Below are 20897 nucleotides of genomic sequence, written 5' to 3'. Positions count from 1 at the left end.
GCTAATCGGAGGATCCTGAAGACTCTTCCAATCTAAGAAGAGTACCTCATCCATATCAGCATCCTCGGCTTCCAGCTTATCCCACTCCCCAGTTAAATCCTTTTCAGGGATGGGAACTTTGGGGCGGTTAAGTACTAGACCCTGATGCCCGTGCTCATAAGCCGCATGAATCCGCTCCCCATACCAGTAGATGCGGACGCCATCTTCAGCCAAAATCTCCTCAACCCTCTTCTTTTGGGCCTCCTTGAAAGCAGCTAGGTCGTCGAGGGCTTTTTGCAGTTCATCGGACTTGGCCTGAAGGGATTTAAGGGCCTCCTCCTTCTCGCCCACGGCCTTCTGACAGGTGCCCTCTAGGACCTTCACCTTCCCTTAGACATCATCATAAAGCGACTTCTGAGTCGCCAATTCCGTACCAAGACTTTCCAACTCCTTGGCTCGCTCTGCATCCCTTCGGAGAATGCCCTCAGCGAAATTGATAATCTGCATATAACACGTCTCACAAATAAAAATGGGCGAATAGAAATATGCGGTTACGATGAACATAAGATATTTGAAAGCGAAGGACAAAGCAATAATATACCTCTACAGAACGCTTCTCGATCCCTTCCACAGCAATAGGGAGCGGTACTTGCTCGCGCACACGGGAGGCAGAGGGAAGTCGCCCGAGGACATTGCATATGGAAGATACAATATCCTTGCAAGAGAAGTTCACGGCCAGGCCGAAAGTCCTAGTCCACCATCCGCTAATATCGGGGATTGGCTGCAAAAGCATAAAGAAAAATATCAAGAGAACGGCAGATAGCTCATGAGGAAAAAGTAGCAATATGAGAGGGAGCAGATCAAGATACCTCGTGAATGGGGGTACTGCTCTTTCCTTTAGACGAGGCGGATACAGGTGCGCCGCCAACAGTAAGGGACACAGAAGTGTTCTTCTTTTTAGAACGAGAAGACTCTGTATCCGCACTTATCTTCCGCTTCCTGGTTAAAGGAAGATCCTCGGAGGCAGAAGCGGGACCTTGTGAAGCGGAAGCCCTAACCGGGGAAGCCGCCCCAATAGAAGGAATCGTCCCTCCAGAAGGATCCGCCCCTACAACGGAAGCGGTTTCCGTCATCCGCTTCTTTCTTCTCGCCAGGGCTTTAGCCTCCCGATCTGCAGCGATTTGAGATAAAGGATCACCCCTGCAAAGGGTTAAAAGAAACCATCAACTTGGAAATAAAAAGTACCTTGCACAAAAACGCGATAAGGAATATAGACAACGCGATCCCCCTCGCGGTACGCAATTGCTACTCGGCTCCTTAGCATATGAAAGGCCTGATCGTATGTCCATACAAAAGGAGGAGTGCTCTTCAAGAACTTGATAACGGCGGATTCTTCCTTGCTGGGATACCTGAAGTTCAAACTCTTTACGTTGGGTCGGCTCCAGCAACGAAGGAAGTTCAGGTTTTCCTCATTAAACTTGATAAAAAAAGTAAGATCGATCCCACTCGCGGATCTTGTTCAGCTTCTCGTCAAAACCATAGTATCCGCTCTGGCGGATGAAAGTGAAATACCCCGTCGAGCTTTTGAAATGGTGGAGCTTGGAGAAGATTTTGGGCGAAAAGGGAACCTCCAAACAATCCGCCAAGAATTTGTCCAGAGTCAAATCGGCCCAACCGTTAGGATGCAATTGCCCGGGCGCGATTCCGTAACCGCCTAGGACGGAAGCAATCTCATCCGCCAGCGGATAAGTGAAGCCGCAGATAATCTGGGCCACGAAAATAGTGAAGTACCCCATTGGGTAATCGCCCGGTCCCCTATCCTCCCCAGGAATGATAGTCTCGAGACCTCGGAGCCAGGGATAATGCTCCTGCAAATCATCGATTGTCTCTTGACAAACCAGACTTCCCGACCTGTCCTTCTTTGGTAACAAACGAGGGGTTGGGACAGGTGGCGGAATCAACTTTTTGGGGTCAAAACCTAAACCCTCGTCGGTTGTATTCGCCAGATGAAGGAAGTCGGCGGGATGAGAATTACACCCAGGAGAGCTGGTTGAAGCTTCCTCAACCATCTCTTCGACCTCGTTAGAGACCTCGCGGACATAATCGTCGTCAAACGGCGCGAAGTCGAGGTCTGACATGATCGATAAAAGGAAAACAGAAGCAAAAAGCCGAACAAGGAACAAATGTGAAAAGAAAAACTTACATGAAAAAGACAACACAGTGAAGTGACGGGATTAAGAGGTCAACGCCGGAAAAGAAGTAACGGAATTAAAAGGTCGACGCCGGAGAAAACGAAAGAGGGGAAATGCACAAATTCAAAACTTTGAAATAATCGGACAAAGACGAAGCGTCCCCTATAAAAAGACCCTAAAAGGGCTCTTGCTAGACCAAGGGGGAGGCATGTGATAACCCGCGGAGCCCAAAACGGGTTATATTCATTTCGCAAGCCCAGCCCATATTAAAGCCCCATGGGCTAAGATTGGACGGGACCCGAATGAAGGAAGCGGGCGCAGCGAGTAAACCGCCCCGAATTCCTAAACGGAGCGTCAAGACTCCCACTCAGAACCACGTTCGTTGCCATGAAAGCCACGAAAGGGACATGGCCTAAAAAGGGGTAACCGCCCTCAGAACGTGGCCCACTAAGGAGTAACCGCCCTCGGCGGTTACCCAAAAAACACCTATAAAAGGCCTTAAGAATAAGGGGGGAGGTACGTTCACATTTTTTCCCACAAAGCTATTGCTAAATTATAGACTCATTTTTACAAAAACTGACTTGATCGTCGGAGCCTGTCTCCGGTTTTGTTTTGCAGGTAACTCCGGCAAAGAATATTAAAGCGGATCCAGCAAGTTATCAAACTTAATTTTTTATAATAGAGTGATCAATTGATTACATTTTATGTAAATTTAACGGGCTAATTGAATATATTATGTCAGTTTAAAGAACTATCGAATCACTTTGAAAATTCAGAAAACCAATTAAATTTTTTAGACAAATTTAATTCAGGACAAATGATGTATTAAGTCATTTTTTTAATTAATTGAAAATTTTACAATGTAAAAAATGGTATCTTTTTAATTGAGTTTGTATATTATTATTAATATTAATTATTTTTATAAGTGAATTTGATTAAATGGATGTTTAACGTTTATTAGTAAAGGTGGTATTAAAATTTTCTAGATAAAAGTTAGACCTAACTTTCAATTTTTTTTTTCAAAATAATTTTTAATTTTTATTATGTATTTACTAAATATTGTCAACTTTTTCCACTGCATTTTCTTTTCTAGCAGTATTTATTGGTCATAGCAATCACAAATTGACTTTAACTTATTTGAAGCAGATTATACATTTTTAAGAGGTTATTTTTTCTAGTTAATTTATTTTTATTTTTTTTTGAAACAAGTTAATATATTATTCATTAGCATCAAATGATCTAATTGAATAAAAAACTAAATAATTTAATCAACTAATAAACTAAAATTTATTAAATTGTTTCAATAATAAAGTATATCCAAAATTTGAATTTATTTGATAAAATATAAAATTTATTTGTTATGCATGGGAAATTAGAGAAAATCAATTTTATCTTGAATGGAGACCGTGATGAAAAGATTTACATGGAATAACCCGAAGATGGTGTAGCTCCAAGTCAAGAAAAAAAAGTTTGTAATTTTGTGAAGTTTTTATATAAATTAAAGCAAGCACCAAGACGATGTCATAAATTATTTGATGATGTCATGATGGCTAATGGTTATCAAATAAACGAGTATGACAAATGTATTTATGTTAGAACTACAAAGAAGGATATATGATTCCGTGTTTGTATTTTGATCACATACTCATTGTGAGAAGTAATGACAAGATGGTAAAGAGTATCTACAGTTTGATATGAAAGATTTGGCACGTGATCTTGGACATCCAAATCAAACGTTCACCTAACGATCTCATCTTGACTCAGTCACATTACGTGGATAAGATACTTGAAAAGTTTCGTAAGGATAATTCTAGTAAGGCCAGAACTTCAATCGACACTAACCAATATTTATATAAAAATAAAGGTGAAAGTGAAAGTATTGACCACGTGTAACATGCGAGGATTATAGGCAATTTAAATAGATACATGAGTAATTCAAGGAAGAACCAGTGGAATGTCATAATAAGGATAATGAGGTATTTATAGTACACTTGTGATTACAGATTACATTATACAGAAGAACTTATTGTGTTAGAAGGATTATGCGATGCAAGTTGGATATATGATATAAAAGATTCCAAAATAACAAATAGATATATTTACTCTAATAGTTTGAGTAAGGTCTTAGAAATCTTCAAGATAAACAATTATAATCAGATTCGATATGGAGTCTGAGTTTGTAGCCATGGATAAAACTAGAGAATAAGTAGAGTGTCTACTAACTTATTGGATGATATTTATGTATGACCAAAACATGTGCCCATAATTTGCATACACTTTGATAATCAAGCAGCGATTAAAACATCATAAAAATTTGATGTACAACGATAAGAATTAACACATGTGTTGTCGACATAACTCATTTAGATAATTGATCTCAACAGGTGTCGTCTCTATTGATTATGTAGGATCAAAGGATAATATTGTGAATCCGCTAACCTAAATGTTCAGTCGAGATCAAGTCGAAAAAGGCATCAAAATGAGTGGAACTGAAGCTCATTATAATTTAAGATTTTATATAAAGAAAAACTCAATTTTGTTCAAATAAACAACCAACATAAATATTGTGAAGTCATTATGTGTGTCAACCCTAGTTTATTCCTATGATGTAAATAAGAAAAATAACGAAAAGGCACGTGTAACATATCTTCCGCATTTGAGTTACTTTTTTACAATCGATAGATTAATTGATTACATTTTACGCAAGTTCAGGAGGCTAACTGAACATTTTATGCAAGTTCAGGGGGCTATCGAAACATTTTAAAAGTTCAGAGGGCCAATCAACTATTTTGTCCAAGTTCAAGGGGCAAATGATGTATTACACCTATTTTAATTATTCTTTGTGCATCAGAGTTCTTAATAAAAGAAATCATCCATGTGAAAGTAAAATGAGATCGGTTCAAAAGAAATTAATTGAGCTTACTTCTCTAAAACTCTTGCAGAATTAGTAGATGTTCATAATCATAACGAACATAACCATGAGAACTAAAACATATTATGTCGGTATTCATGTAGAGTATATCATCATTTACACAAAGGACATAGTAGTATAAGTTTTTTTTTTTTAATGAAAGATTGAGACGTGATTAAGAGGTTAGACATCCCAACTAGGTTGGCACCCCTAACGCACTTAACCAACTCTGAATATTATTAATAAAAAAAATAGAAAATACATAATAGTACAAGTTATTTGTCACCGCAAAAAGATAATATATACATCATGTAATTAAATTTAATGCATGATCAACATTTACTAACCATATCAATTTTTTCTTCAGGCAAACTTATTATCTTGTATAGAATTTGTATACTGGTTTAGTTCCTTTTGTAACACATTAGTAAGACCATCTCTCTAGTAGGTATGGTTTTGTTGTTATTAAGCAACAATAAATCACTAATAGGCTGCGATAAAAAGTAGTTTGTTACAGAATTAAGTAATAAAGGGAGATAAAAAGTAGTTTGTTAAAGAATTAAGTAACAAACGGTAACTTTCTCCCTGAAATCCAAAATCAAAAAATTTGAGGAATACAGACAGCACAGATCTGGCACGTTAGGCACCGTCTCTGCCTACTTTGCTTTTTAGAATGCAGGAAATTACAGTTTTGGTTCTAAAAAATTACAGTTTCTATACGTATTATTAATTAATACTTCTTTCTACCTTATAAAATTTTGAAAAATTGATCCCTTCTAGTGAGTTGTTACTACACTTTGTTACTAACTAAACAAAAGTTATAATGGTTGTTACCAACTATTGTGGATATCTAAACTGTAAATATCAACAACTACATAAAGAAACCTGATTTATTTTTTAAATGTGATGAAGGTACTAAGTACATAGTTCTAACAAAACTCTCACTAACAAAAGATTGACTAATGTAATATATACATATTCAAATATAAATTAATCACCCAACAAATTATTGGAAGCTGGTGTTATAGTACAAACTCACAACATAGTATACATCTTTACCTCAAGATAAATGAAAAACACCATGTTTTCTTTACAAGCAACCTAGTGACCATCTTCTCTTCTTCACAGGACTGTCTTTCAAAGGAAACATGTTAGTTAGAACAATGAAAGCAAGATTCAAGAAGTTATATTTATTGGAAAAATACAAAAATAAACATTATAATTTTGTACATTTGCAAAGATATCCTCATGGTTTAAAAATATGGAGACATAGGCCCTGTTTGTTTCCCGACAAATAATGTGTTTTGAAAAATATTGAGTAAGTGAAAATTTTATGTTGAAAAATAAAATATTTTCCGGTGCTTGATTACAACGGAAAACGGAAAGAAGTGTTAAGTGACTAGTGTTTTCAAAAAGTTAAGAAGAAATGGAGTAGAGTTCCAAAATGTTAAGAAAATATTTCTCTTTTAAAAAAGGTAAAACATTTTCCTCACTTTCTTAATATATTAACTAACTTAAAATTTCCCATTCACTTATTTTACTAAGCAAACAAACACTAAGAAATGAAAAAAACACTTTCTTACACAGTATTTTCCGGGAAACAAACAGAGCCATAGATCCAAAACAAAACTTCAGATATTTTCTTTCTATCACATGTGTATCCCTCTTAAAAAAAAGGACGGCCCGGTGCATTACGCGTCCCCGCTAAGCGAGTCCCACCACAAGCGTGTACAGGAGGCAAGCCTTTTCCCTACCAATTTTTTTGACAAGAGGCCGCTCCTAAGACTCGAACCCGTGACCTCTCAGTAACACAACAACAACATTTACACTAAGGCTCGCCGTCCTAAAAAGGGCGGTCCGGTGCACTACATGTCCCCGCTTAAGCGAGGGTACGGGGAGGGGTCCACCACAAGGATGTACTGGGGGCAAGCCTCTCCTTGCCAATTTTTTGGCAAGAGGCCGCTCCTAAGACTTGAACCCGTGATCTCTCGGTCATACGACAACAGCGTGTACTGTTGCGCCAAGGCTCGCCCTCGTGTATCCTTCTTAACATATAAAAAAAATATGAATGCAAAAAAAAAAAATGATTAATTTTCTCCTAGATTACCAACAATTTTAGTGAAAATTTTCAAAACTTTTGTTTGCAAACTTTTAAATCAAGAAAACATCTTTATGAATATACGAAATCACAAAGTTTAATTTTGTACTTATCCCTATATTGATCTCAAACCGAAGTTTAAGTACGAGATTTCACCTTTGAATGATGTGTTTGCCCAAACTTTAATTACTTCGGAAAATGCTAAGAAGAACATAGGGAAAGTCTTTGTTTAACCAGCAAGTTCTTTAGTTTCTTTATGAGTTGACGGTTAGAGCAAAGGTAATCTTCGAACTGCTTCCTCAAATTCTGCACTAACTTCTTGTCATCATGAAGACTGTAGTTTAGGAGTTTAGTGAAGAGTTCTTTCCATAATTCAACATTCCAATATCTGTAGGTGAATTTTACATTCAATATGAAATGAGACGGATATAACAATAAAGTGATTCTATAATGAGAAAGAAATTACATTCACCGCTCCTGAATTATAGCGTTATTAACATTATGTTTCTAAACTTTATTTTTTGACATAAACTCCTTTGACTTTACATTATATCAAGACATTATATCCATTTGGGTCCCTAAACTAAAGCTTCAAAATCAATTAGGATCCTAAACTATCAAAATCATCAATTAAGTCCTTGAACTAAGCAAAAATCATCAATTGAGTCCTAATCCTGTCCTAAAATCGGAAACTGTGACTATTTGATATAGACGGTAATAATCTCTGTGTTGGTTCAAAATGAGTTTGGGAAATAAGGTATGAAACTGTTCAACCGAATGGTTTTCGATGAGGCCTCAATTGAAGATTTTTGTTTAGAATGGGGACTCAATTGATGATTTTTAGCCAATTCAAGAACCTGATTGATGATTTTGATAGTTTAGAGTCCTAATTGACCTTGAAGCCTTAGTTTAGGGAGCCAAATGGCTATTATGCCTTATATCGACAAACATCAGTTAAAAAGTTAATGAAATTATAATCTAGACAAGTTTGACTACATCTTTGATTTTTTTTTATCCATGTCAATATAAAATATGGTCGAATATCTACTTTACCCCTGTATATAAAGAGAGTAAAGAATAAAAAGTGCACGTAAGGAATTCTATAATGGTAAAATAGGTATTGGACCATAGTTTATGGTAACATAGATCAAAGGAAATTAACGATGTAGTCATAATTGTCCAAATCATAATTTAGTTGATCTTTTAACGTGTTTTTGTTGATTTGGACTTAAAGTTACAATCATGTAAAGTTTAAGGATTTTTCTATCAAAATATAAAGTTTAGAGGTCATATAATAACATAATGTTCACCTGGACCCAAATGACCAAATTAGATTTTATTAGAATCTTAGGCTAAGATTTAAAGCATTTTAATACTTAAATTTAACAAGCCTAGATCCAACGTTTATTTGGCTATTTAGGATCCAGGTGAACACTACTACATATAATAATATTAATAATGTAATAACGCTATAGTTCAGAGGCGGTAAATGTATTTTATGAGTAAACAGCATGCAAATTTAAAATACCTTTTAAAGGGTGTTTTTGGTAGGTAAATGCAGGCACCATCAGTTGATGCTTTCTTTTGAATCTCCATGTAAGTACTGTGCAGCATCAGATGCACAACAGCACATAGCCCAAAGGTGTCCACCTGTTGATGAATAACAGAAATTCCGAAGTATTAGTATAACATAGTTTTTCAAGGTGCAAAGAGTCTGGAGCCTTGAAGGCTCAGGTCAACCAACTAAAAGAATATATATATAAAATCATAAATAATAATAATAACAGTTTTAAAATGTAACATGTAGTAATATACTAAATTTTATTTAATTATAATTTTAATCATAAAATGTATAAGATAAATTTCAAATTAATTACTAACTCTTCCATTATCATAATTCATAACAAAAATTCTAAATTTAAAGAATAAAAGTTTAAACAAATCCTAATTTAATTAACTAATAGTCTTCAAGATTAAAGTCTTCAATTGGGATATTTCTAAACTCTTCAAAATAGAGCGACATTTTATTTCTATTGTTCTTTGCAATATTTCTGTAGTCCAAATCTTCTTTCCTTTTTTGATTTTTTCTTTTTACTCTAACTTAATTTCAGCCGTAAATCATATAGATAGGAAGAGTTGAGATTAAAACATCTTATTTTTAACTTGGAACTCTAAATAACACCATGTAGCTTCTAAATCTGTATCTAGACGTCTCCGGCAAGATGCTAGGCTCAAAAGGGCACACTAAGGGGTAAGCCTCTTCAACATAGCCATTTTTTGGCTTCTTAAGGTTTGATTGGATGAAGGGTTTGGAGGGGTTAAGCACGGAAAAGTTTGCAAGGGTGAAGAGCAAATTTTGTTCTTGACCCTTGCAAACCTTTCTCTTACTGACTCTTCCAAACCCTTCATCCAATCAAAGACCTCAAACGAGATGACTGTAGCCTAGCGCTTTTGAGCCAGAGGTGCGCCTTTGATAACTATGATAGCAACTACAGTTGGAATGTTTCAAGAAGTGGAGGAGCACTGGCCTGAAATTTCCATCGCTTTTTCTCAAGCATTTCAATACATCGAAAGCCAGAAGTCCGGGAATCTCCTTCAAATTCAATTTCATCTGGAAAGAGATGTAGGTCTATTCCTTTCCCCCAATCAACTAGGCACAGGCCCTACAGAGAGAACAGCCTAAGTGCAACTGCATATAACTCAATTGAAGTTAAGACTAACAAGTAATAGCAATTAATTGAACCTGATCAGCCCAAGGGCCAGTTCGGTCTAGAAAACCATCTTCAGTAAGATCATCCCTGCAAAGAGGCAAATTATTAACATCACCTAAAACCTAACACCAGTGTGTCATTTACAAAGCAAGTTGAATCTACAAAGATCCCATCACCTCTAAAATAATAATCAAGCACAAACAATCAAGTTATAAAGGGATAAAGTATAAATTTAGCCTTATAGTTATTGGAGGTAAACGTATTTAGATTCTATGCATAAAACCATGCAATCTTAAGATTGAAGTTCTGTTTTTGTACATGGAGCAATTTCCTTTTCTATTAACGAAGATTCAACACAAGTCAATTTCCCATCAATTTGATTTCACATTTGCGCCACCAAGAGTATAAATTTAGCTTTATGGTGATTGGGGAGAACATATTTAGACACCACTTTTAAAATATTAGCAGAACTTTGGTTACATGTGGACGCTAGTGGAACTTAGATGCTAGAACGACCTGACCCAGAGTGGGTGGCTCGACGGGTGGGGACAAGAACTGAATCCCACATCAGAAATGAGGTTTGGAGGAAAATTCTTCCTCACAATTGTCTTTCTTCCTTCATGGCCCATCCTGTGGATGATTGGTTCTCTGATGGTGTTAGAGGTAAGCTTCTGTCTTCCATGGAGCATGGTGACATTTTATTTGCCATTATCTGTCACCAAATTTGGAAGTGGAGGAATGAGGAGATTTTTGGGAATAAAGCTATTTTTGTGCCAAACTTAGTTATGTTTTTCTCCAATAAATTCTCCTCGATTATGGATAGTTTTAAGGAGGATCCCTTGGCCTCTTCCTCCCTGAGGAAGAAGGTCCACCTTGTGTGTTGGAATAGGCCGAGAGAAGGGGTGGTTAAGCTGAACACTGATGGCTCCTGCCTCGGTGATGGTAAAATTGCCGCCGGGGGAGTTCTCAGAGATGCTGGAGGTACCTGGCTTTCTGGTTTTTCCCAGAATTTGGGGGTGGGGTCCTCCTTCTCGGCTGAGCTCTGGGGCATCCTCACTGGGATCAGGCTTGCTAGTAGGCTTGGTGTGAAGAGGCTGTCTATTGAGTCGGATAATTTGGAGGCCATCAACATGATTAATGATTTTCATGCCATGAGTTTGAAGAATTGCAACCTTATCAAAGCTATTAAAAGGCTTTGCTCTTCCTTTGAGAGTTTTGAGTTCTGTCATATTTTCAGAGAGCAGAACCGTGTTGCGGATCGCTTGGCGGCGGCGGGCCATGACGGGATGCTTGGAGTGTCTACCCTTTCTGACCCCCCTGGTTTTATCTTTCCTTTTCTTTTAGAAGATAGGATTGGGGTTAGCTTTCCTAGGCTAATCCCTTGTTAGGTGTTTTTGTGTTTGTTTACTTTCCTTTTCCTACCAAAAAAAAAGTAAAATGTATTTCTAATACATGCAGACTTTTTAAAGCCATGAGATGAGGCTCAATAAGTTGGATTTGATCAAAGAGGACAATATCTACATGCTAGTATTCAGCCAAACTGTCACAATTGGTATCCGAGCTTGTGTTGTGAACCAGGGTGGATGCATTGATTACTTGCTGCAAAACAAGTCCTACTGTGATAGGAAACAACCCAAGAAATGATGTACCTAAGTTTGATGTGGGTGTCAACAAGAAGAATTACAAGCCCGGCCTAAATATTGTATCGCTTGCTAACTACACTACCAACTGTCGAGCTCTTTTCGTAAGGTTATAAGTGACAAGAACTGATGTCTTAGTCCCAATAATGTAACCCAAAACAGTATTTCCACCTCAATTGTCAATATCTCATCTTGAACATTCTACTCATCCTGAATATATGTTCTATCAATTCTTGTTAGTTATAGAGCAGAATTAATGGCTGCGGTCCTGAGGAGATTGATGATGTATGGAGATTGTGAAAGGTAGTGATGACTGATCCTAGGAGTTATGTACAACTTGTAAAGAAAAGAAGCTACAGTAAAACCTCTATAAATTAATAATGTTGGGACCATGAAATTTTATTAATTTATAGAGAGATTAATTTACTGAACTGGCCCAAGTTGGGACCAGTAGAAATTATTATTTTAAAGAGGTTATTAATTTATCGAGTATTAATTTATGAAGGTTTTACTGTATTTCAACATTGATCAGGAGAATGTTCAAGATGATATTGAGGCGGATATACTGTTTTGAATGGTGCTACTGGGGCAAAGACATCAGTGTAATGGAAAGATATGTTGCATAGAAACCGAAAAGAATACTGGAAACATTACTTCTAAAATATAGTCTTCAAAACGTAACCAAGAAATGGAAATAGAAGTGGAAACAAAACTGAAAATGACAACATATGCAGAAACGCAACTAAAGAGGAGTTTCTGTTTAACATAGATGGAAAGATCTGCCAAGAGTAGTATATAAGAATTTTTTAAAGGATGAAATTTCTATGAGTTTATGTAGTACTTTTTTTTATTACATATAGTATTGTGAGAGATGAGGGCGAGCCTTGGCGCAACGGTAAAACGTTGTTGTCGTGTGACCAGAGGTCACGGGTTCGAGTCTTAGGAGCGGCCTCTTGCCAATTAAATTGGCAAGGGAAGGCTTGCCCCCAATACACCCTTGTGGTGGGACCCCTCCCCGGACCCTCGCTCAGCGGGGACGCGTAATGCGACCGGGCCGCCCTTTTTATAGTATTGTGAGAGATAACTCCGCCTGTGAGGGTCACTTGGTGGCCTTTACAGCCGGTCCCAAGCCCGGACAAAGGAGGAGGGTTGCGGTAGGTTTGTGGCGGCCAGCGTAAAACTTAGCCACATCTTATGACATGAACCATAATATAAATACCGTTGGGGCGTTCCCTACTCAGCGACGCGCTGCACTTCCTAGACCCGGGTGTAGTGATAAATGTGCAAGGGTTGCTAGGTCGTCGCCCCGAAGCGGCGCGCCACCCCAGGACCCGGGGGTGGTGTCAAATATGCAAGGGTTGCGGGTAAATAAGCTAGTCCACGGTAATGGTAGGGGTAGGGGTAAGGGTAGTAGGTTACGCTTTGGGACATGGAACATAGGTTCTTTGACAGGAAGATTAGCTGAAATTGTAGATGTTATGAAGAGGAGGAGAATAAATATATTATGCCTACAAGAAACCAAGTGGGTTGGAGCCAAGGCTAGAGAGATAGCTCCTTGGGGTTATAAGCTTTGGTACTCAGGAAAGGATACGGGTAGAAATGGAGTAGGTATTCTTATTGATAGGGAGTATATTGATGAGGTAGTAGCGGTGTCTAGGAAGAGCGATAGAATTATGAGTGTTAAGCTAGTGATAGGGGATGAGGTTGTGAATGTCATTAGTGCATATGCGCCACAAATAGGATTAGATGTGTCTATAAGACAAGCTTTTTGGGATGACTTAGAGGAAGTGGTGCAACAGGTTCCTAGGGATGAAAAAATGGTACTAGGGGGTGATCTCAATGGACACGTGGGTTCTAGGCGAGATGGGTTTGAGAGTGTTCATGGAGGGTATGTTTGGAGATAAGAATGAAGCAGGAAATGATATTTTGGAATTCGCATCAGCCTATGACTTGAGTATCATGAACACATGGTTTATGAAGAGAACATCCCACTTAGTGACTTATCGGAGTGGCGGTAATGCGAGCCAAATTGACTTCTTCTTAGTAAGGAGTGCTTGGAGAAAGAGTTATATTGATTGTAAGGTGATCCCTGGTGAGAGTACGACAACCCAACATAGAGTAGTGGTGCTAGATTTTCGAAGTAGGAAATGTATAAGAAAACAAACACCTCAAGTAGAGACTAAGATTAAGTGGTGGAAATTGCAAGGGGAGAATCAACAAAAATTTGTGGATGAGATAACCAAAAAAGATATTTGGACTTGCAATATGGATTCAGATATAGATTCGATATGGAATAAGATGGAGCATAGTATAAGGGAAGTAGCGAAGGAAGTTCTAGGGGAATCTAAAGGTAGTATGCCACCGGGTAAGGACACATCTTGGTGGACAGAAGAAGTACGACAAGCAGTAAAGAGTAAGAGAGAATCCTATAAACTATTGGGGAAATGTAGGAGTGACGAGAACTACGAAAAATACAAAGAGGCTAAAAGGGAAGTAAAGAAGGTCATACGAGATGCTAGAGCAAAGGTGAATCGGGATCTGTATACAAGATTGGATACGAAAGAAGGGGAAAGAGACATATATAGAATTGCTCGGATGAGAGATAGGAAGACGCGAGATCTCGGAAAAGTTAAATGTGTGAAGGATGTGGACCAGAAAGTCCTAGTTGGAGATAAGGATATCAAGGAACGATGGAGGTCCTATTTTGATGACTTATTTAATGGAGATCGCCAACAAGATGTTGGAGATATAAGTATCCATCACGATATGATAAATCATGAATGCCTGCGGAGAATTCAAAAGGGTGAAGTCAAAATGACATTAAGTAAGATGAAGTTGAAGAAAGCAGTAGGACCTGATGGCATCCCTATTGAGATTTGGAGATGTTTGGGAGAAAGAGGAATCGAATGGTTGACGACGTTCTTCAACAAAATTTGGAGAAACAATAAGATGCCATCAGAATGGAGGAAAAGTACCTTAATCCCTTTGTATAAGAACAAAGGCGATGTCCAAGATTGTGCCAACTATCGGGGAATCAAATTAATGAGTCACACTATGAAACTTTGGGAGCGAGTGATTGAACAAAGGCTAAGGAGGACGGTGAAGATCTCGGAAAACCAGTTTGGCTTTATGCCGGGAAGATCAACTATGGAAGCCATCCATCTAATGAGACAATTAATGGAGCACTATCGAAATAAGAAGAAAGACTTGCATATGGTTTTCATTGACTTGGAGAAAGCATATGATAAGGTACCAAGGGAAGTACTTTGGTGGGCCTTGACAAGGAAAGGCATTTCGCGGAAATATATTGACATCATAAAGGACATGTATGAGGGAGTATGCACGAGTGTACGTACTAGTGTTGGGAAGACTGAAGAGTTTCCTATTACGATTGGAGTGCATCAAGGTTCCGCACTAAGCCCATTTCTTTTTGCCATCGTTATGGATGAACTAACAAGTTCACTTCAAGATGGTATACCATGGTGCATGCTGTTTGCAGATGATATTGTGTTGGTTGATGAGACGAAAGAAGGAGTGGAGATGAAGTTGGAACTATGGAGGCAAACTCTAGAATCTAGAGGCTTTAAGTTGAGTCGAAGTAAGACAGAATATTTGGAGTGTAAGTTTAGCGGCCGTAGGAGTAGGGAGGCAGGGACAATCACCCTAGATGGGAGAGTTGTTCAGGCCTCGGATTGCTTCCGGTATTTAGGATCTATTATCCAAACGGATGGAGAAGTAGATGGAGATGTTGCTCATAGGATTAAAGTTGGTTGGTCGAAGTGGAAGAGTGCTACGGGTTTCCTTTGTGATCCCGGCATGCCTAATAGATTGAAGGGAAAATTCTACCGGACGGCAATTAGACCAGCATTGTTATATGGTACGGAGTGTTGGGCAGTGAAACACTGCCACATCCATAAGATGTCGGTGGCGGAGATGCGTATGTTGAGATGGATGTGTGGTCACACGAGAAAGGACCGGGTGCGTAATGAAATAATTAGGACAAAAGTAGGGGTCACATCTATTGAGAATAAAATGAGAGAAAACCAACTAAGGTGGTTTGGCCATGTGAGACATAGAGCGCTTGATGCGCCGGTTAGGAGAACCGAAGAGTGGCAAAGGGATGTAGTGGTGAGGGGTAGGGGAAGACCTAAGCAAACTTGGAGGAGGGTGATCGAGAGTGATATGAGGTTATTGGGAATTGAGGAAAATATGGTAGTGGATAGGACGGAGTGGAGGGAGCGAATCTGTGTCGCTGACACGACTTGATTTTCACGGTTTTATATGATGGTTCATGTTAGCCGACCCCGAATCATTTCGGGACAAAGGCTTTGTTGTTGTTGTTGTTGTTGTATAGTATTGTGAGAGATAATAATAAAAACTATTCTTAGGCCTTAACTGCCAGCTTAACCTTTTAGTTTAATTGGTTAATTGACAAGGGTTCAAATCCTATCAACCCATTTGTTGATTAAATCTCAACATATGGTAAGATGGGCATGTGTTGTACACGCTTCAAGTCCGGGGGCATTGGTGTGAGGGGGTGTGTCAAACATAATAATAAAAGCTATTTTTAAGCCTTAACTATCAACTTAACATTTTAATTCATTTAGTTCCTTGACTCTTTGACCAAGTGGACGAGGGTTCGAAACCTATCAACCCCATTTATTGATTAAATTTCAACACATGGTAAGATGAGCATGTGTTGTACACACTTCAAGCTCGGGGGTATTGGTGTGAGGGGGTGTGTCACACATGATAATAAAAGCTATTCTTAAGCCTTAAACTTAACTTTTTAATTCAATTAGTTCCTTGACAAGTATCAGCCGTCTAGCATGGACAGGAGCAGTCATCAAAACCATATTTCTTTTAAGCCATAGTATACATTCTAAAATGCAACAGATTTGGATGCACCTTTCTTAGTTAGTCTGGGCAGCAAAAACAATGAAATTCTGTAGAATTCAACAAAGTACAACCACTTACTATCACAAATTTTACCTTGAATAGCGAACAAGTAGGTTATCAGGCTTCAAATCACCATGTAGTATGCCAACACTATGCAATGTTTCCAACATGTAGAGCATCTCTGTGGTATAATAAATGCATAAAACCTCTTCCATGGACTTGCCAGTGACAGCATATGAATTTATGACATCCTGTACAAGATTTGATTCAATTCAAGAACGTTCATTTGATATGATTTTGCCTAATAAGAAGCAACTTCACATGAAAATAAACTTACATGAAGCGTGCCATGAGATAGGTAGTCAGAGACAAGGATGCTATAGTCAGAGTAGACATGCATTTCATGAGCAAATCCAAAACTTGGTCTCTGTGTAGAATTGCAGAACCAATAACATCAGCCTTCTCTAAACCACCGGGTACCGTAAAATGATGAAAACTTGAATAATGCATACTTGCTTCTTTGAAATCCGCTGATCAAGTTGACGGTAGATGTAAAATTCCCAGGGAAAAGGAGGCTTTTGTATCTGCAAGAACAATATCATTAATATTGTACATCCAAAAATGCAAATCAAGAATCCTTATTGAAGAAAGGGAATTAACTACCTTTAATGCAACATCATCATCAGGATGATTGGTGATATATGCTTTAAATACTTTAGCAAAGCTACCTTGACCAGCACATCCCTTGATTTGGTAGTTTTTTCCACCTTGAATTCATATAATAACAGTACTTCAGATTAGCAAAAAATATTGAATTCCCTTAATTGATTCATTCCTCCCTAAGAATTCATAACCGAAAGATTGAATAGCTTATATACAAAATTAACATTTTCCATGAACACGTATTGATAAAAACTAGTCACAATAAAAAGAGTCACTGTGCTTTGAATCAAGGTTAATTCCTACATTATTTTTGATCTGCTACTACGTATCTTAATCGGCCAACAGAGTCAGTACTTACATAGTTACAATTCATTCTTTCCATACTGCAACTTCTTGGTAATTATACATTGGTATTCAAACTAATGGGCTAATGTGAGAATAGAATAGTATGAAACAAGTAGAACATATATGTTCCAAAATCTTAAATATTTCATGTCTGTAACGATTATTAGTGATAAAATCAAATGTAAAATGCCTTATTCTCACAACTTTCCTTAAAAATCATTGTTATACTGTATCAAATTTAATGCACAAAAGTTACTATTAATTTCCACAATTTTAAGCTGTCACTGGGACAAGAAAGCAGAATTCTACACAAATGAAGAACTACCTATCTTAATTATCTTGTTCCTTGATGCATTTCCTAGAGAAGACAAATTCACTTTGCCAGGGTAAGCCTTTTCATAAAGATGGTATCCCTGAAACATTGAAGAAAGGTCTTGTAACATTTGATAATATTGGATCAATAAGAAACTGTAAATATAATAGTGAACTCTTTTACATCATATCTCAGAATTTCAAGGTGTATCTTCTTCCACAGCTCCTCTCTGGTGGAGGTTGACCATGGATAAACACCACTCCCCCCCAGTGGAATGGACTCATCACCATTGATCTGCAAATTCCAGATGCAATATGGTCAATCTTTACATGTCCTGCAAATATAATTATATAAATTTGAAGCAACCTGCAATCACGATATCTTATCAAAAGGAAACAGAAGGGAACCCAGATGAATTTAACTGGGCTTTTTGACTTGTATTGTTTGTGTAATTACCAAATACAAGGTATGTCATCATATTAGGCGTCCATATGAGATTTCCATCAAACAAGACTAACTGCGATGCAGATGTTTGACTAAGCAAATCATAGAACAGTGCTTAAAAGATAAGCAATTGGAGTAAAAGCATAGATGTTATATCAATGATTACATCCAAGAAAGAAGCAAAGAACAAATATGGAAGGCAAGAAAAAAAGGAAGAACAAGGTCCCAATCCATCAACTCGAGGATCAAAAAAACAAACATGAAAGCATGATGATGCAGTAAAACACCATTTCTCAAAAATTAGCAAAATAAAATTAAATCTAGCATTTGGATTAGAGAACCATGCAATACTTCATCATCAGTAATAACGGATTTTAAACTCTAAGCATCCCTAATTGCATAATGAATATAATACATACTTCTTTTAAGCAAAGGAGTAAAATGGTCTTACTCACAAGTCAAAAGAAAGCAACTATAATTTGGTGAGGATTTGCACAAACAATAACCATACCACTTGACTCAATCTAAGAAAATACAAAGAAAGCCCAGAGGAAAAATGACCCACTAATTCTTCTCAGCGTCAGTTTTGGTACCTTCTCAAGTGAAAAAGCTTTTAGCCTGTGAGTAATTCTATCTAGAAATAAAGAGTGTGCAACCTCCAATCGCTCAAGGGGTTTGGCTTTCCTGTAATGACAAAATAACCAGAATTAGAAAACCTCTACTGTTCTATACAAGAGAAAGAGCAAAGCAAGCAAAACCCATCCAAAAGGATCTGAGAAACAAGAGGGAAAGACCTGGAAATTCCAATCCGGTAAACAACATGTGCTTGCTGCCAATTCCCTTTTGCTTCAAGCAAACTCGCATACAGTTCATAAAGTAATGAATGGTCGCTGCATATATTGTTCTGCTCCATTTCTTTGAAAACAGTTTCATAATCCTCCACACCTTCCAACTACGAAACCCAGCAAAAACAAAATAACCCAATCAAAACTCTAACTTCATGGCAGCGTTAAATAATAACTAAAATAACAACTCATAAACATCACAGGCGCAAAATATGAACGCATAATTCAGGTTAAAATTGAGAAAATTATGACCCGCGTCTTTTGTTTTCTCCATTACGGTAAATGCTAAACACTCAAGCAGCTCAAACCCACAGATAATCTTATATTCGAGGAAAAACCCACACAATTGAAACTTCGTATTAACTAAAGAGCAACCGAATGAAAGGAAATTCATCAAAACTAGAAATTCGATATCACAGAGCTAGCAAAACTACTCTATAAGCCAATTAGATCTATGAATTCCAACTTAGAGCAGAGTGAAGAGGTAAAATTACATAGAGGAGCCAAATCTTGAGAAATCTAGGGTCATTCCGGTACTTGGCATCGTGCTTGAAAGTTTGAATACAGTCCAGTAGAAGCTTGTTAAGGTCACCGCCAAATGCTTTGTTATCGAGTGCCTTCTTGATCGACCTGGAATCACAACCAATTTCATCAAATCTGGAATTTCAGAGAGGAAAATGAAATTTTATAGGAACGAAAGAAAAGTAGAAGCATGTACACTAGCCATGGCAAGAGAGGATCTTGAACAGATAAATTCTCGTCGAAGACTTCGAGCATAACTGTGGTACACAATTGGATGCTTTTGCTTCAAGCTGCGATTAGTTACTGGAAGAAACAGAAAAGGAGACAAGAAGTAGAAAAATATGCGGGAAATATGGAAATGGTTCGTTTTTTAAATATTTTGAACCTTTTTTTCTTTTTTTTTCTCCAGATGAAGACGAGGATAAATTATATTCATGCCCTAAACTAGAATCTAACTAAAAATAGGATAAGCTTCAAATTTGCTCTTCAAAATGCAATTTTCTTCTTTAACGGTGTAATTTTGCTTTTAATATTGTCAATAAGATTAATTTTACCTCTAACATAAAATTTACATAGAATGTTTTGCTGTGATTCGACTCGTTATTTAATTATTATATCAAATCTTTCAAATACCAATTACTGTATATTTAAAATATTTAGTCTATTACTAACACAATTATAAATAACTTGCTAAAATATCAGTATTTAAGTCTGTCAATATACATATTGATGTGATTGAATTTTGAAAGTCCACTTAGAAACATGTAGCTGGACACAAACAATGTCAAAGCGGTCCATTGTCCGGCTAACACACTCTGATGCCTAAATCAATCTAAGGTAATACTTGAAGATAAACACAACAGTAAATCAAAGATGTAATATAAGCAGAATGAATGAATGAAGCAATGTACCTTGAGCTAAGCTTACTCTATTTATACTGTGATTGAGCTGTAGAAGATGGTTATGAGTTTGGAATTGGGGGTGTGCTACGCATCACTTATTGATAGGTGAGTGTACGTACGAATATCAGGGTCTGATATTCCTCAAGCCTACTAGGCCCATGATTCACGAGATTGGGCGTAATTGCTGTAACAAATGGATCTTTGACTGAGTCTTTTGAGACTTCCCAAGTCGAGATCTCTAATATGGAGTTGTATTGTCCAGCTTGGATATGGATGCGGCACATGTTCTCTTTCCTCGAGTATTGGTTCGGGTCTTTTTAAGTGCCACGTGGCGAGTTTATATTCGCCCGATATCAGATGTCCCCCTCGGTCTAATTTATCGTTCTTTAGGATGAGAAAGCATTGGATTCGGGAAGCGTTATACTTACTAAAA

The 20897-nt window shown here is 37.5% G+C and overlaps 1 protein-coding gene across 2 annotated transcripts; it reads right to left on the bottom strand.

The window, feature by feature from the left end:
* Positions 1-5973: 5973 nt before the first annotated feature.
* Positions 5974-19957, bottom strand: LOC136231347 (mitotic checkpoint serine/threonine-protein kinase BUB1-like). Of its 2 annotated transcripts, none has more exons than XM_066020699.1 (15): positions 19759-19957; positions 19535-19670; positions 18990-19147; positions 18789-18879; positions 17935-18045; positions 17764-17851; positions 17094-17197; positions 16943-17014; positions 16768-16857; positions 16524-16681; positions 9924-9978; positions 9709-9843; positions 8709-8830; positions 7337-7568; positions 5974-6216 (listed from the first exon to the last, which is right to left on the bottom strand). In XM_066020699.1, the coding sequence occupies exons 1-14, from the start codon at positions 19815-19817 to the stop codon at positions 7382-7384; spliced, it is 1566 nt and encodes a 521-aa protein (XP_065876771.1). In that variant the 5' UTR covers positions 19818-19957; the 3' UTR covers positions 5974-6216; positions 7337-7381. The 2 variants fall into 2 exon arrangements, with proteins under 2 accessions (XP_065876771.1, XP_065876769.1); XM_066020697.1 differs by having other exon boundaries at positions 5974-6212.
* Positions 19958-20897: the final 940 nt, after the last annotated feature.

The sequence above is a fragment of the Euphorbia lathyris genome, chromosome 5 (assembly GCF_963576675.1).
Source record: "Euphorbia lathyris chromosome 5, ddEupLath1.1, whole genome shotgun sequence".
Lineage (NCBI taxonomy): Eukaryota > Viridiplantae > Streptophyta > Magnoliopsida > Malpighiales > Euphorbiaceae > Euphorbia > Euphorbia lathyris.
The sequence above is the reverse complement of the archived record's forward strand: the minus strand, read 5'-3'. Positions and strand labels throughout refer to the sequence as shown.

Coding starts and splice junctions, on each gene's coding strand:
- LOC136231347 (XM_066020699.1), bottom strand. CDS start 19,817: ATGCTCGAAGTCTTCGACGAGAATTTATCTGTTCAAGATCCTCTCTTG. Junction 17,852..17,934: donor TTGAAATTCTGAGATATGAT/GTAAAAGAGTTC, acceptor TCAATGTTTCAG/GGATACCATCTTTATGAAAA. Junction 9,844..9,923: donor CTGGCCCTTGGGCTGATCAG/GTTCAATTAATT, acceptor TTCTCTCTGTAG/GGCCTGTGCCTAGTTGATTG.